This window comes from Chelonia mydas, chromosome 8 (genome assembly GCF_015237465.2).
Source record: "Chelonia mydas isolate rCheMyd1 chromosome 8, rCheMyd1.pri.v2, whole genome shotgun sequence".
NCBI classification, from domain to species: Eukaryota; Metazoa; Chordata; order Testudines; family Cheloniidae; genus Chelonia; species Chelonia mydas.
The window spans coordinates 36,825,395-36,845,346 of record NC_057854.1 but is presented as its reverse complement, the minus strand read 5'-3'; the positions used below and the strand labels follow the sequence as shown (position 1 = coordinate 36,845,346).

Here is a 19,952-nt window from a genome sequence, read left to right as displayed (position 1 = left end):
CTCTGAGCCAGGAGCTAACCCAGTCTCTCTCTAGCTCTTGAAAGAGAAGGACCTGGCTGCCTGGGAGAGAAGAGTACTTGAGGTGGAGCAGTGCTGGGGAAGGGCACAGGAAGCTGAGGCGCTCCAGCCTGGTAAACCCCCAGGCTGCAGGCCTTGGTAAAGGCCCAGAAAGGTACTGGGGCTGCAGAGGGGCAGCCTGGGAATAGGCAGAGGCAGCAGGTCCTACCCCCTTGTGAATGATGAGTGGTTTACAGACTGCAGTCTGCCCCAGTGAGTAGGGGCTAGATGATGACTGGTAGTAGCCACTGAGGCAAGGTGGGGATAGAGGGTTGGGGGTTCCCCTGGGAAGGGAGACCCAGAGTGTGGGGGCACTGCCAGGGGGCAGCACCCCAAGGTAAAGGGGCACCAGGGTCTGGGAGGGACGTGGGGGCCAGCAGCAGGCGAGACACTGGCCTGCAGAGGGTGCTCCGTAAACTGGAAAAGAGCTAATTCCCAGACAACCAGCAGGAGGTGCCGCACCAGTGAGTTATCGCTCTGCTACAGGTACCTGCTGGCAGAATCCACCACGATCAGTTTATATTTTCCCATTTCTGGAAGGTCTGGGTAGGGGTCCCATAATATCTACAAATACTCTGGCAAACACCACCTTAATGATAGGCAAAGGTCAGATCAGATGTCTTACAGGGTCCCTTTAACCTCTAACTCTTTTGACATAAAACAAAAATCTTGCAGTAATCTTTCACCATCTCAAAAATGTGAGTTCAATAGAAATTCTGTTTTAGCCTATCACAAGGTTGTCTCCACTCCTAAGTGTCCAGCACAGGGACAATCATGAGCTAGCTTCAGCAACTCTATCCTAGGCTCAACAAGCACCAGTACCCACTTGTAAACCTCAGTACGGCATCAATTTTTCCCTATGGGAGCCTCCTTGTACAACAAGCCTCTTTCTAGAAAAAAATCAGCCCTTTTCTTTCACAGATGGGGTATTATTCTGAGCCTTATCCCTCTCCTTGTCCAGGGAAGGATCAGCATGTTATGCCCCCACAAATTCCTTGTGAGTCTCATTTATGCTAAGAACAGACTCTGGCAAAGCAATGAGATCTCCAAACCCCTCCTCAGGGGACAAACTGTTACTTTCAGCTGACAAAGAACTGGGGGGCATTTTCACACACACACCCCCAAAGCCCTCCCTGCTGTCCACAGACAAGCCAGGCAAGGCAAAGCAATACTCCTTCTGGCTGCGAGTCATGATATTAACCTGCTTAGACATGGCTAAAATATCACTACCAATTAAAACATCAGTGGGAAACTAGATTTCCAATATTAACATCTCCTTTAAAATTCTTGCATTCAAGGTAGACCTTGGCCAATGGTACAGTTATAGGGAATTCAGCCAAAGCCAATTAAACTTTTACTAGAAGTCTGTCATCCTCCTTTATCAAACTTTTCTTGACCAAAATGACGTGGGATGCTATGTCCCTCCAGAGTCCAGCCCTTACAATCTATGCCATTTACCTTAGCATTTTCGATAAATGATTCACTACACTCCCAAGACTCAATCCTAATATAGGTTTCAGAGGGGTAGCCGTGTTAGTCTGTATAGCAAAAACAATGAGGAGTCCTTGTGGCACCTTAGAGACTAACAAATTTATTTGGGCATAAGCTTTAGTGGGCTATAACCCACTTCCTCAGATGCATGGAGTGAAAAATACAGTAGGCAGGTATAAATATACAGCACATGAAAAAATGGGAGTTGCCTTACCAAGTGGGGGTCAGTGCTAAGGAGGCCAATTCAATCAGGGTGGACGTGGCCCATTCCCAACAGTTGACAATAAGTGGTGAATATCAACAGAGGGAAAATTTATTTTTGTAGGGACCCAGCCACTCCCAGTCTTTATTCAGGCCTAATTTGATGGTGTCAAGTTTGCAAATTAATTCCAGTTCTGCAGTTTCTCATTGAAGTCTGTTTTTGAAGGTTTTTTGTTGAAGAATGGCCACTTTTAAGTCTGTTATTGAGTGTCCAGGGAGATTGAAGTGCTCTCCTACTGGTTTTTGAATGTTACAATTCTTGATGTCTGATTTGTGTTCATTTATTCTTTTGCGTAGAGACTGTCCGGTTTGGTCAATGTACATGGCAGAGGGGCATTGCTGGCACATGATGGCATATATCACATTGGTAGATGTGCAGGTGAACGAGCCCCTGATGGTGTGGCTGATGTGGTTAGGTCCTATGATGGTTTTCCTTGAATAGATATGCGGACAGAGATGGCAACGGGGTTTGTTGCAGGGATTGGTTCCTGGGTTAGTGTTTCTGTTGTGTGGTGTGTAGTTGCTGGTGAGTATTTGCTTCAGGTTGGGAGGCTGTCTGTAAGCGAGGACTGGCCTGCTTCCCAAGGTCTGTGAGAGTGATAGGATAGGTTGTAGATCCTTAATGATGTGTTGGAGAGGTTTTAGTTGGGGGCTGTAGGTGATGGCTAGTGGCGTTCTGTTACTTTCTTTGTTGGGCCTGTCCTGTAGTACGTGACTTCTGGGTATCCTTCTGGCTCTGTCAATCTATTTCTTCACTTCCCCTGGTGGGTATTGTAGTTTTAAGAATGCTTGATAGAGATCCTGTAGGTGTTTGTCTCTGTCTGAGGGATTGGAGCAAATGCAGTTGTATTTTAGGGCTTGGCTGTAGACAGTGGATCGTGTGATGTGGTCTGGATGAAAGCTGGAGGCATGTAGGTAAGTATAGCGGACAGTAGGTTTCCGGTATAGGGTGGTGTTTATGTGACCATCACTTATTTGCACTGTAGTGTCCAGGAAGTGAATCTCTTGTGTGGACTGGTCCAGGCTGAGGTTGATGGTGGGGTGGAAATTGTTGAAATCCTGGTGGAATTCCTCAAGGGCCTCCTTCCCATGGGTCCAGATGATGAAGATGTCATCAATGTAGAGTAGAGCAAGTAGAGTAGGGGTTCTAGGGGATGAGAGCTGAGGAAGCGTTGTTCTAAGTCAGCCGTAAAAACGTTGGCATACTGTGGGGCCATGTGGGTACCCATAGCAGTGCCACTGACTTGAAGGTATAAATCATCCCCAAATCTGAAATAGTGGGTGAGGACAAAGTCACAAAGCTCAGCCACCAGGTCTGCCATGATATTATCAGGGATATTGTTCCTGATGGCTTGTTGTCCATCTCTGTGTGGAATGTTGGTGTAGAGAGCTTCTATATCCATAGTGGCTAGGATGGTAATTTTCCCTCTGATACTCACACCTTCTTGTCAACTGTTGGGAATGGGCCACATCCACCCTGAATGAATTGGCCTCGTTAGCACTGACCCCCCCCCCCGCCCCCACTTGGCAAGGCAACTCCCATCTTTTAATGTGCTGTACATTTATACATACCTACTGTATTTTTCACTCCATGCATCTGATGAAGTGGGTTAGAGCCCACAAAAGCCCATGAAAGCTTATGCCCAAATAAATTTGTTAGTCTCTAAAGTGCTCCTCGTTGTTAATCCTAATATAATTTGCTAGGATTTCCTCCTGCTCCAGTCCTGCCCCTCCAGCAATGGTAGTAGCATTCACTGGAGCATGCGGGGGAGTAGACCATGGGGTTACTTTAAGCGTCAGGCAATTCAGTTTAATATGGCCGAGCTGTTTAGAGAAGCGATGAGTGAGAGCGGACATTATAAAAGCATATAACATAATGAATGACACAGAGGAAGTCAGGGAAATACTCTAGTTCCCCATTTCTCCTCATATAAGAATTAGGGGGGGGCATTCAATAAAACTGAGGAGGAATTAATTGTAAACTAAAAAAAGGAAGCATATTTTTGCACCATGATCTATCCACTTGTGGAACTCTCTGCCAGGACACATTACAAGACCCAGAGTTTACTGGGAAACAAAAAAGATTAGATGTCATCTAGATAATTTAAAGCCAGTTACTTTAGATATAATATAATACAAAAAAAGGGATATCAAACCTAATGTTTGTGGACATAAGCCAAAAGCTACATGCCAGAGGTTAGCACTGAGTTTCACATATAGTCAGGTTATCCCATAATTGTCCATTCTGGAGATCCCTGAACCTTCCTCAGAAGCATCCCTAACTGGTCACCGTCAGACACAAGATACCAAACTGAAGGGCAATTGCTCTGATACAGCAGACATATCACTACCATTTCATTCCCAAAAATAAACTACCACTGCAATTAAAATATAGAAACTGTCCTCATAAACATCTCTTCTAAAGCAATACAATCGGGTTTAATTTATTTCTATTACATTTTCATGGAAAACAATCCTGTCAACCCACATTTAGATCTCAAAATATTTGAATACGTAATAAATATAGAACAGATTCATGAAACTCACCTGCCCAGATGAATTTGGTGCCAACTCCTGTTCCTTCACTGTCCCAATTTTCTCTGCCCAATTAGAGCAGTTGGGGCTGAAAACCATGAGGTCATTCTTGGCGGTGCCTTCCCCGACACACAGGTTCCGGCTCTGGCGCTGCGAATAGGACCAACTCCCCACTTCGCTCGAGCACACCACGGTGGCTTTCCCAGGACCGCACATCACTTCCGGACCCGGATGGCATCTCAGGCCAACGTACACGACAATCACCAACACAAACAGCCCGGACACCGAGCAAATGGCGATCACTAAAGACACGTTCATGTCAACCAAGGGCCTTTCGCTCCCGACCCTTTGCCTCGAGTCCCATTTCACAGCCTGGGGACTCTCCACCAGGGACAGGCTGACCGTGGCTGTGGCTGACAGCGCCGGCTCCCCATGGTCCTTCACCAGGATCACGAGTCTCTGGCTGGGGCCGTCCGACTCCTCCAAGGCCCGCGTGGTGCTGATCTCCCCGCTGTACACACCCACCCGGAAAGGCCCCGCAGCCCTGGCCTCCTGCACTTCGTAGCGAAGCCACGCGTTGTAGCCGGAATCCGCATCCACCGCTCGGACCTTGCCCACCACGTGCCCTGCGCCGGCCGACAGCGGAACCAGCTCGGGCCCTGGCGAGCCGCGGCCGGAGCCAGGCGGGGACACTGCCGGCGCGTTGTCATTTTCATCCACGACGAAGAGCTGCACAGTCACGGTCCCGCACAAGGAGGGGAACCCGGCGTCCCGCGCGCTCACCTGGAACTGCAGCACTTGCAGCTCCTCGTAGTCAAAGGGCTGCAGCCCATAGATGTGCCCGCTCTCCGAGTGCACCGAGATGTAGCTGGACACGGGCTGCTGCTCTCCCACACTGCGCTCCACCACCGAGTAGCTCACAAAGGCGTTTTCCCGCAGGTCCGGGTCCGACGCCGACACGCTCAAGAGATGGGCCCCGGGACGGTTGTTTTCCTTCACGAACACCGTGTACACGGGCTGAGGGAAAGCAGGGGCGTTATCGTTCACATCCGCGATCGGCACCAAAATGCTGCTGCTGGCCGAGAGAGACGGGGCCCCTTCGTCTCTGGCTGTCACCAGGATCTTATATTCAGACACTCGCTCCCGATCCACGGCCTCCGCCAGCACCAGCGAGTGATAATTCTTAAAGGTGGAGACGAGCTGAAAGGGCAGGTCCGGGGGGATGGAGCAGGTGACTTTGCCGTTGTCTCCCGAGTCCCGGTCGGAGACGCTAATAAGAGCCACCACTGTCCCCGGGGGAGCGTCCTCCGGCACCGGCAGAGAGTGAGACGTTATTGTTAACTCAGGGGCGTTATCGTTCACGTCTAACACTTCTACGAACACACTGCAGTGCCCAGATAATGGGAAATTACCTTTGTCAGTGGCCTCTACTCGAACTTCGTGTAATTTAGTGTTTTCGAAATCCAGTTCTCCATTTACTCTGATCTCTCCAGTATTTGAATCTATTCTAAACGTGGCACTTACATTGGGTTGAGTAACACCGCGGAGTGTATATAAAATATCCTTATTAATTCCCTCATCTGAGTCGGTTGCGTTCACTTTAATTACCATTGATCCATCAGCTGTATTTTCTAACAATCGAACCTTATAACTAGATTGATTAAAAGAAGGGGCGTTATCATTCACATCCAGCACAGTGATCACCAACTGAACCGTGCCCGTCAGCTCCGGTTTGCCCCCGTCAGTGGCTGTGAGTAATAAACGATGAGCAGGGGTTTCCTCTCTGTCCAGAGATTGCTGTAAAACAAGGATTAAAGATTTACTTTGCTCTTCATTAGTTTGCACCTTTATGGTGAAATATTCACTTGGGCTGAGTTTATAGGTTAGCAGCGAGTTTGTACCAATATCTGCGTCAAACGCGCCCTCTAGTGGGAAACGAGAACCTGGAAGGGTTAGTGATTCTGCAATACTCAGGTTTTGCTCATTTACGGGGAACACAGGAGCATTGTCATTTATATCCTGTATCTCCACTTCCACGTGAAATATCCTCAGGGGTTTGTCCACTATCACCTCCAGGTCAATGGCGCACAGGGGGCTCTGGCCGCACACCTCTTCCCTGTCTACTGGCGAATTAACAAACAAAACGCCGCTCTGCAAATTTACCTCAAAATAGTCTCCCCTGCCTTTGGAGACCATCCGGAACATCCGAGACACCAGCTCCGACACCTCCAGCCCCAGGTCCTGGGCCAGGCGGCCCACAAAGGTGCCGTGTTTGGATTCCTCCGGCAGGGAATAACGGACCTGGCCGCTGCCCACCTCCCAGGCCGTGTGTAGCAGAACCAGCCGCAGCAGCTGCCCGGTTCCCAGGGAGTCTCGCCGGAGAAGATTCATTGCGAATGCGGAGAGAGCCGGCTAAAAATAAAATCCAAGTTTTTGCCTGAAAATAAATATGCTTTAATATATCCTGCCACGTCTTTGCCTTCCACGGCTCGAACTGAACCTTTGCAATGCCGGTCAATCTCTGATTTGCTGCAGATGTTGCTATGAATACGGTGGGAGGAGCTGTCTTTTTTCCTTTCAATGAAAACGTACGTTCAGTCAACAGCGACACCTTGTGGTGTACATATAAAGTCTGCTGCTAGCTCTTTCTTTTCCTTATATTTAATCATCATCCCTTCCTGTTCCCCGTTCCGCCCTCCCATTATGGTATAAGGACTCTTTTGATCAACTGTACTTAATTATTGGCTCTAATCTATTTTTTGTAGATTGTCCTGTCATCGGAACTTAATTTCAGAAGGAATAATCGTTAAAAGTCTGGAGCAATGCTGATACTGTGGGCTGTAGTACATGACGTCTAATTTTTTTGCCGTCCCTGAGGTGAGATTCTTGTAGCCTGGTCTCCGCCCCCAATATTAGTGTTAGCTAAGTTAGTATTTAAATTAATGATCTCTCATACTTGTTTTGTCTTTTGCAAAGAGGAAATCACTGCATCAGCTAACTGGAAATATATAATATGGTTTTTATACTTATCTGAATGCAGAAAGTTAAAGGCTTTCCATCTTTCAGGTGTTCAGTAAAAGAAAAAGTAAAACATCATTCTTGTTCGGGTTTTAAAGTACACTTTCATTTGAAAACTTTCCACCTTATTTTACGAAATGCATTGGTGAGTCCCTTTACAGTTAATGACTGTACACAGAATGGAACTAACAAGTCACAATGAACTATAATAGGCCTGCTAACTACAACTACATGTAAGTTAGGTGTTGTGACAGTAATTGTTAGTGAAGTGAATGTGAAAACACAAGGAACATTTTCCCTTTTGCCCAGCTGGGTGCTCGTTTTATTTTGTAATATGACCTATTTCTGAATAAATATCCCCACACCATTACTTCATGCCTGGTGTTCTTATTGCACTTATGAATAATAGACATTTTGCAAAATCTCTACCTGTGTTTCTAAATATAAATTATCGGGTAGACATCAAGTGACCCTATATTGTGACAGATCGCTACAGCCAGAGCTCTGCTCCCCCAGCAATGCCTCGCCTCTAGAAAGCATCTCAAAAGCCCTACGGAACTTTCTCTCTAGATTAGAAGATGGCTGAACTTAAAACCAGCCGACAAAAACATGGTGGCTTGGCAATTTGGATCTTCTCCAATCAGAATCCACCTGACGGCGGGCGTCCTCTTACAACTCCCCACCTGAGCAGTCCACGACAAAGACACATTGCAGTGGAATAGCTCAAGAAGCCACTGAATTAATTTAATGAAAGTAATGGAAATTCTTAATGCATTGCACAATGGAAACATGAAACTTTCAGAACAGGTTGGTGCTCTTCCGGCTATCCTGAAATATATGAAAAGGCACAGAGGCCTCTCAGGAAAGGCTAGTGGAAGCTCACTTCATATTAATAGGTGGAAAGCTTGAAAACAGAAAAGCCACAGAGTGGAAATAAAAATCAGCAAGATTCAGAGTAATTATTTAAAAGTATCTATCAAACAGGTGACCTAGGGAACATAGCCAGAAACTCTACTCCGCATTTAATTAATTTACCAGAAATGGAACGAGCCAATAACATGCTCCAGTTTATGGGCTCCCTTTTTAAAGAAATCTTTATTAAGGTCACGTCAGCTGTCATTGATCTGAAAGGGTCCAGAGAAGCAACCAGCCCAAAACTATTACAGGAAACTTGTTTAAATTTTCAGGATAGGGAAAAGGTTCTTTATCTTGCCAGAAGACTGGAGTCTACCACATAAACTCTAAGTCAGTGCACACACCAAATGTAAAAGTATGGTATTTTATCCTGTTTTAAAATCACAAAGGGAAAAAAGCATTATTATTTCTAGCTCTTAGAGACCTAAGTCTTTCAGACTGTAAACTCCATTTTATATTGGAAGCTGGCTGAGCCAAGGACTATCATTAATGAACTGTTTGCACAGTGCACCACACACAAGCTTTCTCATATCCTGAAATGCTTTGGATACTTTTCAATGTTTCCTTATTTCAAAAATCAGGAGATGCCACACATTTCCTGGAATTATTGACATAACCAGAGGAAAATCTCCAGGATCTCAAGAAGCCAGCAGGTCACAGATATAGAAGGATGATTAAAACCTTTGGAAATAAGCCAGTTTATCCTTTAATAAAATCAATAACCTAAAATAATGAGTTAAAATAGAATAAAAATAAACAGTATAATGAATTAGCATTGGTTAAACTTAACACACAAGTATATTCAAAAGAAAGACAAGAAAGAAATAAGACAAGGGGGAACAACTGGGATTTAAAATGTATATATAAATGTAAATTAAAATAAGTTGCGGGTGATAACAGAAGCCCCAATTCGGCAAACTGGGTCCATGCCTACCACTGAAAATTACAGAAATAAAATGAGACTAATAAATGCTACAGTGGTCTTGCTGCTGCAAAAGGGAAATCTGTATCTAATAATCATATCTCCCAACTTCTTTCATGAATAATGTCACTAACATAATGGCTCTGTCTATGCTGTGATGCTGGCAAAGCAGGTGCCAGCTTATGGCAAGGTCCCCAGGCCTTACTTGAATACTGACAAAAAATAGCTGAAATCAGTCTGGTTCATCTCTGTATTAGTATTCTTAAAATAGGTATTAGAATTATAATAATGTGCTTAGTGTTTAGACTTTATTGAATGCTTGTAAGTTGCTGCATGAATTAATCTCACTTAAAACATCCATATCCCATGTTGTAAGGTAATATATGAGCATTTGCATTGTGAGCCTCTGTAACTGTATAAGTCAGGAGACAGGAGAGAAGTATTAACTAGTGTGAAATACTAGTATCCAATAGAAGGTGTTATGTCCCACCTGACAAAAAGGCCCATTGACACCAGATGAACTATTATGGAACATCAGAGAATAAAACCTTTTGTTGATTGTTCTGCTCTACCGTGCCTTTCCATGCCCCCTTCTCCTTCCCTACCCCCACCTGCCAATGAAGAGGAAAGGTTCAAGTGAATTCCTCCCATCAGCTAAGTTTTCACTTGAAGCAGAAGGAGGGAAGGGATAAAAACCCCTCACAAGAGGGAAGTGTATCTTTATGCTGCTTGGACTCTGAGGTGCAAAGGATGAGCAAAAGATCCCCAGTGCTTAGCCTGAGTTAGCCCTACAGGACATACAGAGCTTGCTTATTATAAAAGCTTCTGGTTTGTTTGTTTGTTTTTAATTTAAGATTGGAACTTATTTGTATGTATATATATTTACCTGCTTTAATCTTGTAAACAACTCTCTTGTCTCCTTTTTTTACATAATAAATCTTTAGATAATTTATTATAGGATTGGCTACAAGTATTGTCTTTGGTTTGAGATCTAAGGTGCAACTGACCTGAGGTAAGTGACTGGCCCTTTGGGAGTGGGAGTAACCTGAGAATCATCAATCCCACAGGCAAGCTCCCCTGGGTGGAAAGACAGATCAGACTGTTTCTGACTCCATGTTAAGGTTGTTATAGTGCCTGAGGAGTTTACACTTGATAACTGGTTGGTTAAATCTAACCAGAGAACTCACAACCAGTTTGGGGTTTGTGGCCTGTTTTCTAACATACCACTGAAGTTAGTAGCCACTCTCTTGAGCCACTATAGAACAGTTTGACATATGCTATTAGAATTGAAAAGGTAATATGAAAATAAATACATCCATATAAATCTGTACATATAACTGGAAGCAGCTTTTCTAATCACCATTGGACAGCAAAATGTCAAGCAATGATTTCATTCTCTCTAATGCTCAGAAGGCTTTTGACCGGGTTGTGTGGCTTTTCTTAGTTCAATGCATAACAATATTTATATCCAGCCTTAATTTTCATTGGTATATTTCTGATCTACAGAGTGGTCCTTGACCAATGTTATAAAGTTGGAAAGAAGAATGTATCAGGCATACCCAAGTTTCCTCTATTATTTGCTTTTATAACAGGATACATCAAAAAGTGTTGATCTAAGCTGATGCTATTATGCTTTAACACGGTCATGTAAATCTATGTGATGGATCACAGTCCTTGAACTTCTGCCCAGGTGTCCCTACACAGTCCTCACACCAAGGCCACCACCCAGCAACCCACCTGACCCAGTTGAGAAGGGAGCCAGTGAAGCTCTATCTTGCAAAGGCCCCACCCACAAAGCTCCTGACTGGGGGAGATATCCAGCAGACCAACTAGCTGGGATGCTCTACCTAAACCAGAAAGAGGCACAGATGTTGTCTGAGCAACTAGATTAATTCCTAACTTGCTGCTACTGCCTGATCCCTGCCTTTCTGCCTGTTCCTGGTTCCTGTCATCCTTATCCAAGATCCCTCTCTGTTCCTCCTTTCCTGGCTCATTCCAGATCCCTGCTTCTATGCGCTACACATGACTCCAGTTCTGACCTTTGGCTTGACACCTGACTCTGACCCCAGTTCTGGTCCCATGTGCCTGAGTCTAACCATTAGACATGAACACTTACACCCCAGCCCCTATAATCTATCATCAAGGATGCCTGCATTCTGGATTAATGTTCTACGCTTTAGGAAACAAAATTAAAACTACACAAAACAGAAATACTGCTGATTGGACTCTCCCAATGTAGGATACTGCATTTACAATCTTTGAGTCTTTGGGAGGAAATTAAATACCCAGGGACACCAGTTACAGATAATATTGAAGGATTATGCAAGACTAATTTTAAAACTATTATTAAACTCCTTCATGGTGAAGAAATAATCTGGAATAAATTATATATCTGTTGATTAGGGCAGAGAACTGCTGTCCATATGAATCATTTACCCAGCAATTTTGTTAATTATACTTATTGTCTGTAAAAATCTCTAATACCTTCTTTCTGAATTTTGACCAAATAGAGTTATTATTTTTATGGACCTTTAAATACCTCCAGAGAAATTATTAAATGATTGCAATTTCTTTCTGAAGAATGTTAACAGGATTATCCAATTTGAAAAGATATTGTTAGGCAGCCATTTAAAATAATGGCTGCAATGTCATTCCGGAGGCTGAAGAGAAGATTGTACACCTAAAAGGACAGTGACATCTGTCATGGATCCACAGAGTCTGGTTTATGCCCCGGCAATAACCAGTCCCTTGACAGTGACCCTTTTAATATGCCAAACCCCAAGGGTTCACACAGTTCCTGAGGAGCAGGCCCATGGCCTCCGAAATTCCAAAACTGAGCTTTCAGGCACCAGTGATCACTGTATCTGACCATGACTCTCTGTAGCAAATCCAGGCAAGATAGACTCTGACGGAAGGCTTGCACTGTCCCTCTTTCATGCAAAAGGCTTTCAGTGAATATTTTCAGCAACAGCAGGCAGCCATTTCAAAACAAGGTAATAATGTATTAGTCACTTGGCACACAGCATATGGAAGTCCTTAGGCTGCAAAGAGAGGCAAAGATTAAGACATAGTCCGTCCTGGTCCAGCCAGTGCAAGCTGGCTCTGGCTTTCTCCCTGGTCCTCAGTCCCAGATAAGAGCTGTATGTCTCTCCAAAGCACAGCCCTTATTCCAGTCACTTGATACCTTTCTCCTTTCTTCTCCAGACGAGTTCACATGTTCTGCCTAACAGGGTTTCCTGCTGTTAGATGTCAATTTTTCAGTCCTTGCATGCGTGCGTGTGTGTGTGTGTGTGTGTGTGTGTGGTCACATTGTCTTTCTGGAGCCTCTGTTTATCTGGGTCAGTTTCAACCAGTTCTTTAATGACCCATTCATTCCACTCCATACAGCTAGGAGACACACAACTCATGTTTCCTACTCTGTTCCAAGTCCCTTTTGCATCCACTGAGTAACTACAGAAGGAAACTTAGGCACATGAAAATATTACAGAAAATTCCATTTGTCACAACATAATTTTCAGAAATTATTCGGAAACGGGAGTTTTCTTAACAAAAGTACAGCAGTTCAGCAATTCAGACACTGTCTGAAAGGGAAGGAGAAGAATTTGGGGTACTTTTAAAATTAGCAAATTCTTCAAACCAGAGTTACAGTCAGTCCACAGTGACTGTAGAAAGACCCTTCCAAAAGTGTTTGTTTTCTATTGATTTAAAAGAAAAAAATCCCTTTTCATTTAGGAGCATTTTTTAAAAAGCATGCCTCACGCAAAATGTAGCAGTGTTCCCTCCTGGCCTGAACTCCTCAGTTTGAACTTTTAATATAAATATGTTCATCTATATGTAAGCAGTGTCAGGATGAGCTCCACCCTGACATCTGCTGGTGAGGTGTGGCAAGTTGTGGAAAAGAACTTCAAGGGCCGATCTCATTTGCATAGGCACACCCACCCCGCCTAGAATGAGGCCATAACTGCCCAAATGGTCACTTTGGCTGCTGTGGGATCCCCAGTGTCTCTGTTATTGGGGCAGGAAGAATAAATTGTTATTACTCTGATTATGGGAACTGTGCTTGGAACTGTACTTGGCCTTTTGTTATGATGGAGGGACTCACCATCAACTAAATAGCACTCGCTAGGCAAGGGTCATGGGTTCCAAAACTCTGTGAATTGAGAGAGGTTGGGGACAAGTATTAATACTTGGTGGCATGGGCCCCTTGGTGAGGGCCTTACATGCTAATTGCACTTCCTCCTCTCTCCACTATGGAATATCAGAGCTAATTTTGATTTCATTAGGAGTCTAGTTACAGGCTGCTGAGCTCACATTGGGCTAATGGTGCACCAGCACTGAGGCTCCCCTACTACAAGCTGAATTCATCAAAGAGCTGAACTGACTAACAGCTGAAATCACTGAGTGTTGTGTTAAGTAGTGGGGGAGCCTGAAGATATATTGTGGAGAAGTTTGCAGGATGGCTGGAGTGCCTTGTGGACAGGCTGGTGGAGCAGTTCATAGGACGGGGGTAGCTGCTGGTGGGACGCGGAGCAGTTCGTGGGACGGCGGGAGCTGCTTGTGGGCCGTGGAGCTGAGCGAAGCAGTTTGAGCAGAGCGAAGACCTATAGAGCTGTGGGGCGGTAAGCTTCAGATCATGTAAGGTGCCTGTTACCCTCACCCCCATCTCCACCCAGGTTGGGAGGTAAAGCTCTGTAGATAAACTTTTGAACTCTGGGGCTGCCCTGACCAGGGACAGAGACTTTTGGGTCATTGGACTTTTGGGACTTTGGGTGATTTGGGGTTGCTGGACTCAAGAACCAAAGGGAAAGGGCATGCCCCAATTTGCTTGGGGTGGGTTTTTTGCTCATGGGTTGTGTTATGAATCCTGTTGGTGGTGTTTCCCCAACATAATGCCACATTGTTTCTCTCTGTTATTAAAAGGCTTTTTGCTACACTCTGACTAGGTGCTTGCGAGAGGGGAAGTATTGCCTCTTGGAGGCGCCCAGCGGGGGTGGTACATATTTGTCCCAGGTCACTGGGTGGGGGCTCGAACCTGTTTGCATTGTGTTATTGGAATGGATCCGCTAGATATTGAACCCGGCCCTTGTTGCTGCCAACTCTTTTGGGCAGAAGGGTTACATATATATACTTAAATCTGAATGTTCTCTCATCTGGAGTCAGTTTCTAGTACCTACCCTGAATGGAAGTAATAAGAGAAAGGTACAATTTCCCTTTAATTTAAAAAATCACAGTTTTCTTTTCTAAAAACTTTCTATTGTCTCTTTTCAGCACCAAAATACCATAAAGTTTTAAAATGATATTCTATACTTATAAATATAATTACATCTTCATGATCTTCATATTACAGACACTTGCAACCTCTCAGCAAATTAATATTCAGCCAATTTTTTCTCACATTCCATGTTTTTTTCACTTCATAACTCTATTGATCTCAGGAATAAATGAGAAGACAATCAGGACTATTATTATGACCAGTATATACCGATTACGAAGGGAAACAAGTGGCGTGATTTTGGGAGCATAATCCTAATATCTGAAAGCATTTGAATTCCTTCAAATAAGTCACAATATTTAATCTTCTTTCTGAAATAAATTACACCACAAGAAATAATTACTTACTTTTATAGCAACATATTTTAAAAGTCAATATTTGTGCGAAAGTCAGCCAATGCTTGGCTCACATTCACTCTGTTTGCATCTCCTATTACCAGCTCCAAACAAGAAAAGAAAGTGTAATTTCAAGCTGTTTTTTCCCTTTGCATTTCTCTGCTGAAATTGTCTAGCACTCTAAACATGTTGCATAGTTTGAAGTTAATGCAGAAGCAGAAAAGTATTGCTCTGCTTATATTGTGCAACAGATGACAACTTTAGAACAATAGTGTTCTTATTATTATTATTACTATTACTGCTTCTTCGAAGATGCAATTGTCAACCACAAATCTCTATAGCTCCAAATTGACTTTTCAGTAACTGTGTCAACATTTAAATTTCCTATCAATTGTGACTAACAATAACTGTTACAACATCTACTCATGTTTAAAGCTAAAGTATACATAATAATTCATCAGAAAAATAACTTAGGGCATTGTTCTCACCAAAATATTGTAGCTATTTACCTTTCCTCCATTAAAATTTCCACTGAAACAATTCAATTAAATAAAGTAATCGAGCGAGGTGGAATGAAAAATAGGTGATACTGAAAGGATTAGAACTGTTGAGAGAGAAGACGAGTGATAGGGGACATGAAAGAGCCATACAATACAATGAATTATACAGACAAATATTAGTGAAAAATTCTGGTTTATCACTTATCATAATACAAGAACAAGAGAACATTAAATGAAACTGAGGAGGAACCAATTTAAAATTGACAAAATAAAACACATTTTACACCGTATATTATCGACTTGTGGAACTCTCTGCCTCTAGACACTGAAGAGACCAACAGTTCTTTGAGAAACAATCAAAGATGAAAGGTGTGTTTAGATAATTTAAAATTACAATTAGTTTAGAAAGAATAAAATACCACTAAAAGCTATAAAAACCTAATGTTTCATAACATAAACCAACATCTATGTGCCAGGGGTTCACCTATAGGCCAGGTTTTCCCATAATTGCCCATTATGGAGATCTCTGAACCTTCTTCAGAAGTATCTTTAACTGGTAGCCTTCGGAGGAGAGAACAACTGCTCTCATCCGCTATATATATTTTTACTATTATTTCATACTCAAAAATAATTATCACTTTAATTAATAATGTTGAAACTGTCCTCATAAATCTAATGGAGCGAAAAGGTGGCTTATAAAGCAATACATCTTAGTTTAATTTCTTCAAATACATTAAGGAATTAACATTTTTTAAAAATTCGCAAACAAATATAGAACAAATTCATGAAACTCACCTGGCCAGACGCATTTGGTGTGAGAATCTGCCCCTTCCCTGCCTCTCCATTTTCCGAGGAGTGAGGAAAGTTGGGGCTGAAAGCCATCAAGTCATTCTTGGCGGTGCCTTCCCCGACACACAGGTTCCGGCTCTGGCGCTGCGAATAGGACCAACTCCCCACTTCGCTCGAGCACACCACGGTGGCTTTCCCAGGACCGCAAATCACTTCCGGACCCGGATGGCATCTCAGGCCAACGTACACGACAATCACCAACACAAACAGCCCGGACACCGAGCAAATGGCGATCACTAAAGACACGTTCATGTCAACCAAGGGCCTTTCGCTCCCGACCCTTCGCCTCGAGTCCCATTTCACAGCCTGCGGACTCTCCACCAGGGACAGGCTGACCGTGGCTGTCGCTGACAGCGCCGGCTCCCCATGGTCCTTCACCAGGATCACGAGTCTCTGGCTGGGGCCGTCCGACTCCTCCAAGGCCCGCGTGGTGCTGATCTCCCCGCTGTACACACCCACCCGGAAAGGCCCCGCAGCCCGGGCCTCCTGCACTTCGTAGCGAAGCCACGCGTTGTAGCCGGAATCCGCATCCACCGCTCGGACCTTGCCCACCACGTGCCCTGCGCCGGCCGACAGCGGAACCAGCTCGGGCCCTGGCGAGCCGCGGCCGGAGCCAGGCGCGGACACTGCCGGCGCGTTGTCATTTTCATCCAGGACGAAGAGCTGCACAGTCACGGTCCCGCACAAGGAGGGGAACCCGGCGTCCCGCGCGCTCACCTGGAACTGCAGCACTTGCAGCTCCTCGTAGTCAAAGGGCTGCAGCCCATAGATGTGCCCGCTCTCCGAGTGCACCGAGATGTAGCTGGACACGGGCTGCTGCTCTCCCACACTGCGCTCCACCACCGAGTAGCTCACAAAGGCGTTTTCCCGCAGGTCCGGGTCCGACGCCGACAAGCTCAAGAGATGGGCCCCGGGACGGTTGTTTTCCTTCACAAACACCGTGTACACGGGCTGAGGGAAAGCAGGGGCGTTATCGTTCACATCCGCGATCGGCACCAAAATGCTGCTGCTGGCCGAGAGAGACGGGGCCCCTTCGTCTCTGGCTGTCACCAGGATCTTATATTCAGACACTCGCTCTCGATCCACGGCCTCCGCCAGCACCAGCGAGTGATAATTCTTAAAGGTGGAGACGAGCTGAAAGGGCAGGTCCGGGGGGATCGAGCAGGTGACTTTGCCGTTGTCTCCCGAGTCCCGGTCGGAGACGCTAATAAGAGCCACCACTGTCCCCGGGGGAGCGTCCTCCGGCACCGGCAGGGAAAGGGAAGTCACGGCCAGCTCAGGGGCGTTATCGTTCACGTCTAAAACATGAAGTAAAACACTGCACTGTCCCGTCATTGGCTGGTGACCTTTATCTTGAGCTTCAACTCGAATTTCATATAACTGAACGTGCTCGTAATCCAGGTCTCCTTTCACCCTGATTTCACCAGTATCGGAATTTAGGTTAAACGCCGCTCTTACAATGGGAGGCACAAAATTACCAAACGCATACGAAATGTTCCTGTTAGTTCCTTCATCCAAATCGGTGGCGTTAAGTTTGATTACTAATGTCCCATTAGCTGTATTTTCCAACACAGTTACCTCATACACGGATTGACCAAAGACCGGCGCGTTGTCATTGGCATCCAGCACAGTGATCACCAGCTGAACCGTGCCCGTCAGCTCCGGTTTGCCCCTGTCAGTGGCGGTGAACAATAAACGATGCTCAGGGATTTCCTCTCTGTCCAGAGCTTTCTTTAACACAAGCTCTGCTAAGTTATTATGGTCAGTTCTCACTTGTACATCTAAAGTAAAATATTCATTAGAGCTCAGTTTATAGGTTAGCAGAGAGTTTGTACCAATATCTGCGTCAAACGCGCCCTCTAGTGGGAAACGCGAGCCCAACAGTGTTGATTCTGATATAAAGAGATTTAATTCAGTTACAGGGAAAACAGGAGCATTGTCATTTATATCCTGTATCTCCACTTCCACGTGAAATATCCTCAGGGGTTTGTCCACTATCACCTCCAGGTCAATGGCGCACAGGGGGCTCTGGCCGCACACCTCTTCCCTGTCTACTGGCGAATTAACAAACAAAACGCCGCTCTGCAAATTTACCTCAAAATAGTCTCCCCTGCCTTTGGAGACCATCCGGAACATCCGAGACACCAGCTCCGACACCTCCAGCCCCAGGTCCTGGGCCAGGCGGCCCACAAAGGTGCCGTGTTTGGATTCCTCCGGCAGGGAATAACGGACCTGGCCGCTGCCCACCTCCCAGGCCGTGTGTAGCAGAACCAGCCGCAGCAGCTGCCCGGTTACCAGGGAGTCTCGCCGGAGAAGAGCCATCGCGGACGCCGATTTCTTCGAATATACAGCCAATTCATACAAAAATGTGTAAGCCTCTGAAAATTGGTAGTTTAATTCCAATGCCACGATATTTGACGTTCTCCTGAACCGCTGATTGTCTGCGTATGCAGGCAAAAGAGGAGCGGTTTTAATTTTTTGCCTTACCATTTCTTTTTAGGTGGAGAGCGACATCATGTGGCTGATTGTGCGCATTACATATTTTCCTCATACAGAAAATTGCTTCACAATTGCCGGTGGTATTGTGTTTTTCCATTTATTTCCTTTTATGCCTTTTTTTGTGGTTGGAATTAAAAGGTGAATAATTGAAAGATACGTTACAGGCTCTGAAGATTAAAGTGAAATGCATTGTCTTAATCACTAACAACAACAAAACTTCTACTCGGGAAGGCAGGTTATATTTAGTAGTAGAAGTGACCCGACACAATATCAATGTAAGCCTTTGAACATTAATCAAATCGTTAAACTGCTGTTTGTAACCAAAACACCTACCACTTCACTGGGCAGGGAGAACAAAAGCTGATGTGACAAATGAGCCTCTTGAAGATGGAAGCTGGGATTTTGGGGAGAGTTTGGTGCCTATCTTTCATTGCCTTGCAATGGGACTTAGGGAGCTAACTCTCTTATGAAAATCCCAACCTAAATTTTACTCTTTAAAGTTCACCTTTGGCTGCTTTCAATCAGGCCATGCGTTTGAGGCTCACTTATAGTTTCATCTCCATTCTATTGTCAACATCTCGTAATTATAACAACTGCATATACCTAGACTCTGGGTCCAATCTGTGATAGAATGTCTTGACTGTTTCACTGTCTGTCTATATTATATCAGACTTGTTCCTGTTCCCACACCGGACGAGACAGCTGAGGAGTTTAACTAATTCAAAGTACGTATCTAATGCTGAAGGTTGTCCTGCCAGTTCAGTACATAGCACTTGACTGTAGCTAGCCTCATTTTCTTATAAGTGATAATATACATACAATAAAGACCAGTTGCTGTGAAATTCATGTAATACTACATTCATAAAAACTTACACGGATACACACACATCGTTCTACACACTGCCATATCATGCTACATTAAGCTATGGTAACAAATAATAAATTTAAGATGTATTATTGACCCACCTACTTCCGGCAGTCAGAAGCTTGGGACACCCAGAGCATGGGGTTAGATCCTTACAACATCTTGGCTAATAGTCATTGGTGGACCTATCCCCCATAAACTTATCTAATTCTTTTAGGAACCCTGTTATAGTTTTGGCCTTCACAACATTCCCTGGCAACGAATTCCACAGGTTCACTGTGCCTCCTGTTCAGAAGGACTTCCTTTTGTTTGTTTTAAATCTGCTGCCTGGTAATTTCATTAGGTGACCCCTGGTTCTTGTGTTCTGTGAAGGAGTAAATAACACTTCTTTTCACTCTCTCCATGCCATCCAAAATGTCATAGCCCTCTGTCA

At 44.6% G+C, this 19,952-nt stretch overlaps 1 protein-coding gene across 3 annotated transcripts in view; it reads right to left on the bottom strand.

The window, feature by feature from the left end:
- LOC102934918 (protocadherin alpha-C2) overlaps nt 1–18,658 on the bottom strand; it is a 333,845-nt gene extending 315,187 nt beyond the window's left edge. For 2 of the 3 annotated variants that reach the window (XM_037907830.2, XM_043552617.1), the window contains exon 1: nt 16,102–18,658. In XM_037907830.2, the coding sequence (XP_037763758.2) occupies nt 16,102–18,645 (2,544 nt within the window). In that variant the 5' untranslated portion in view covers nt 18,646–18,658. Of the gene's footprint in view, nt 1–4,356; nt 6,815–16,101 lie in introns of those variants that run through there. The other variant, XM_037907827.2, reaches the window with a different exon arrangement.
- Between the last annotated feature and the right edge of the window lie 1,294 nt (nt 18,659–19,952).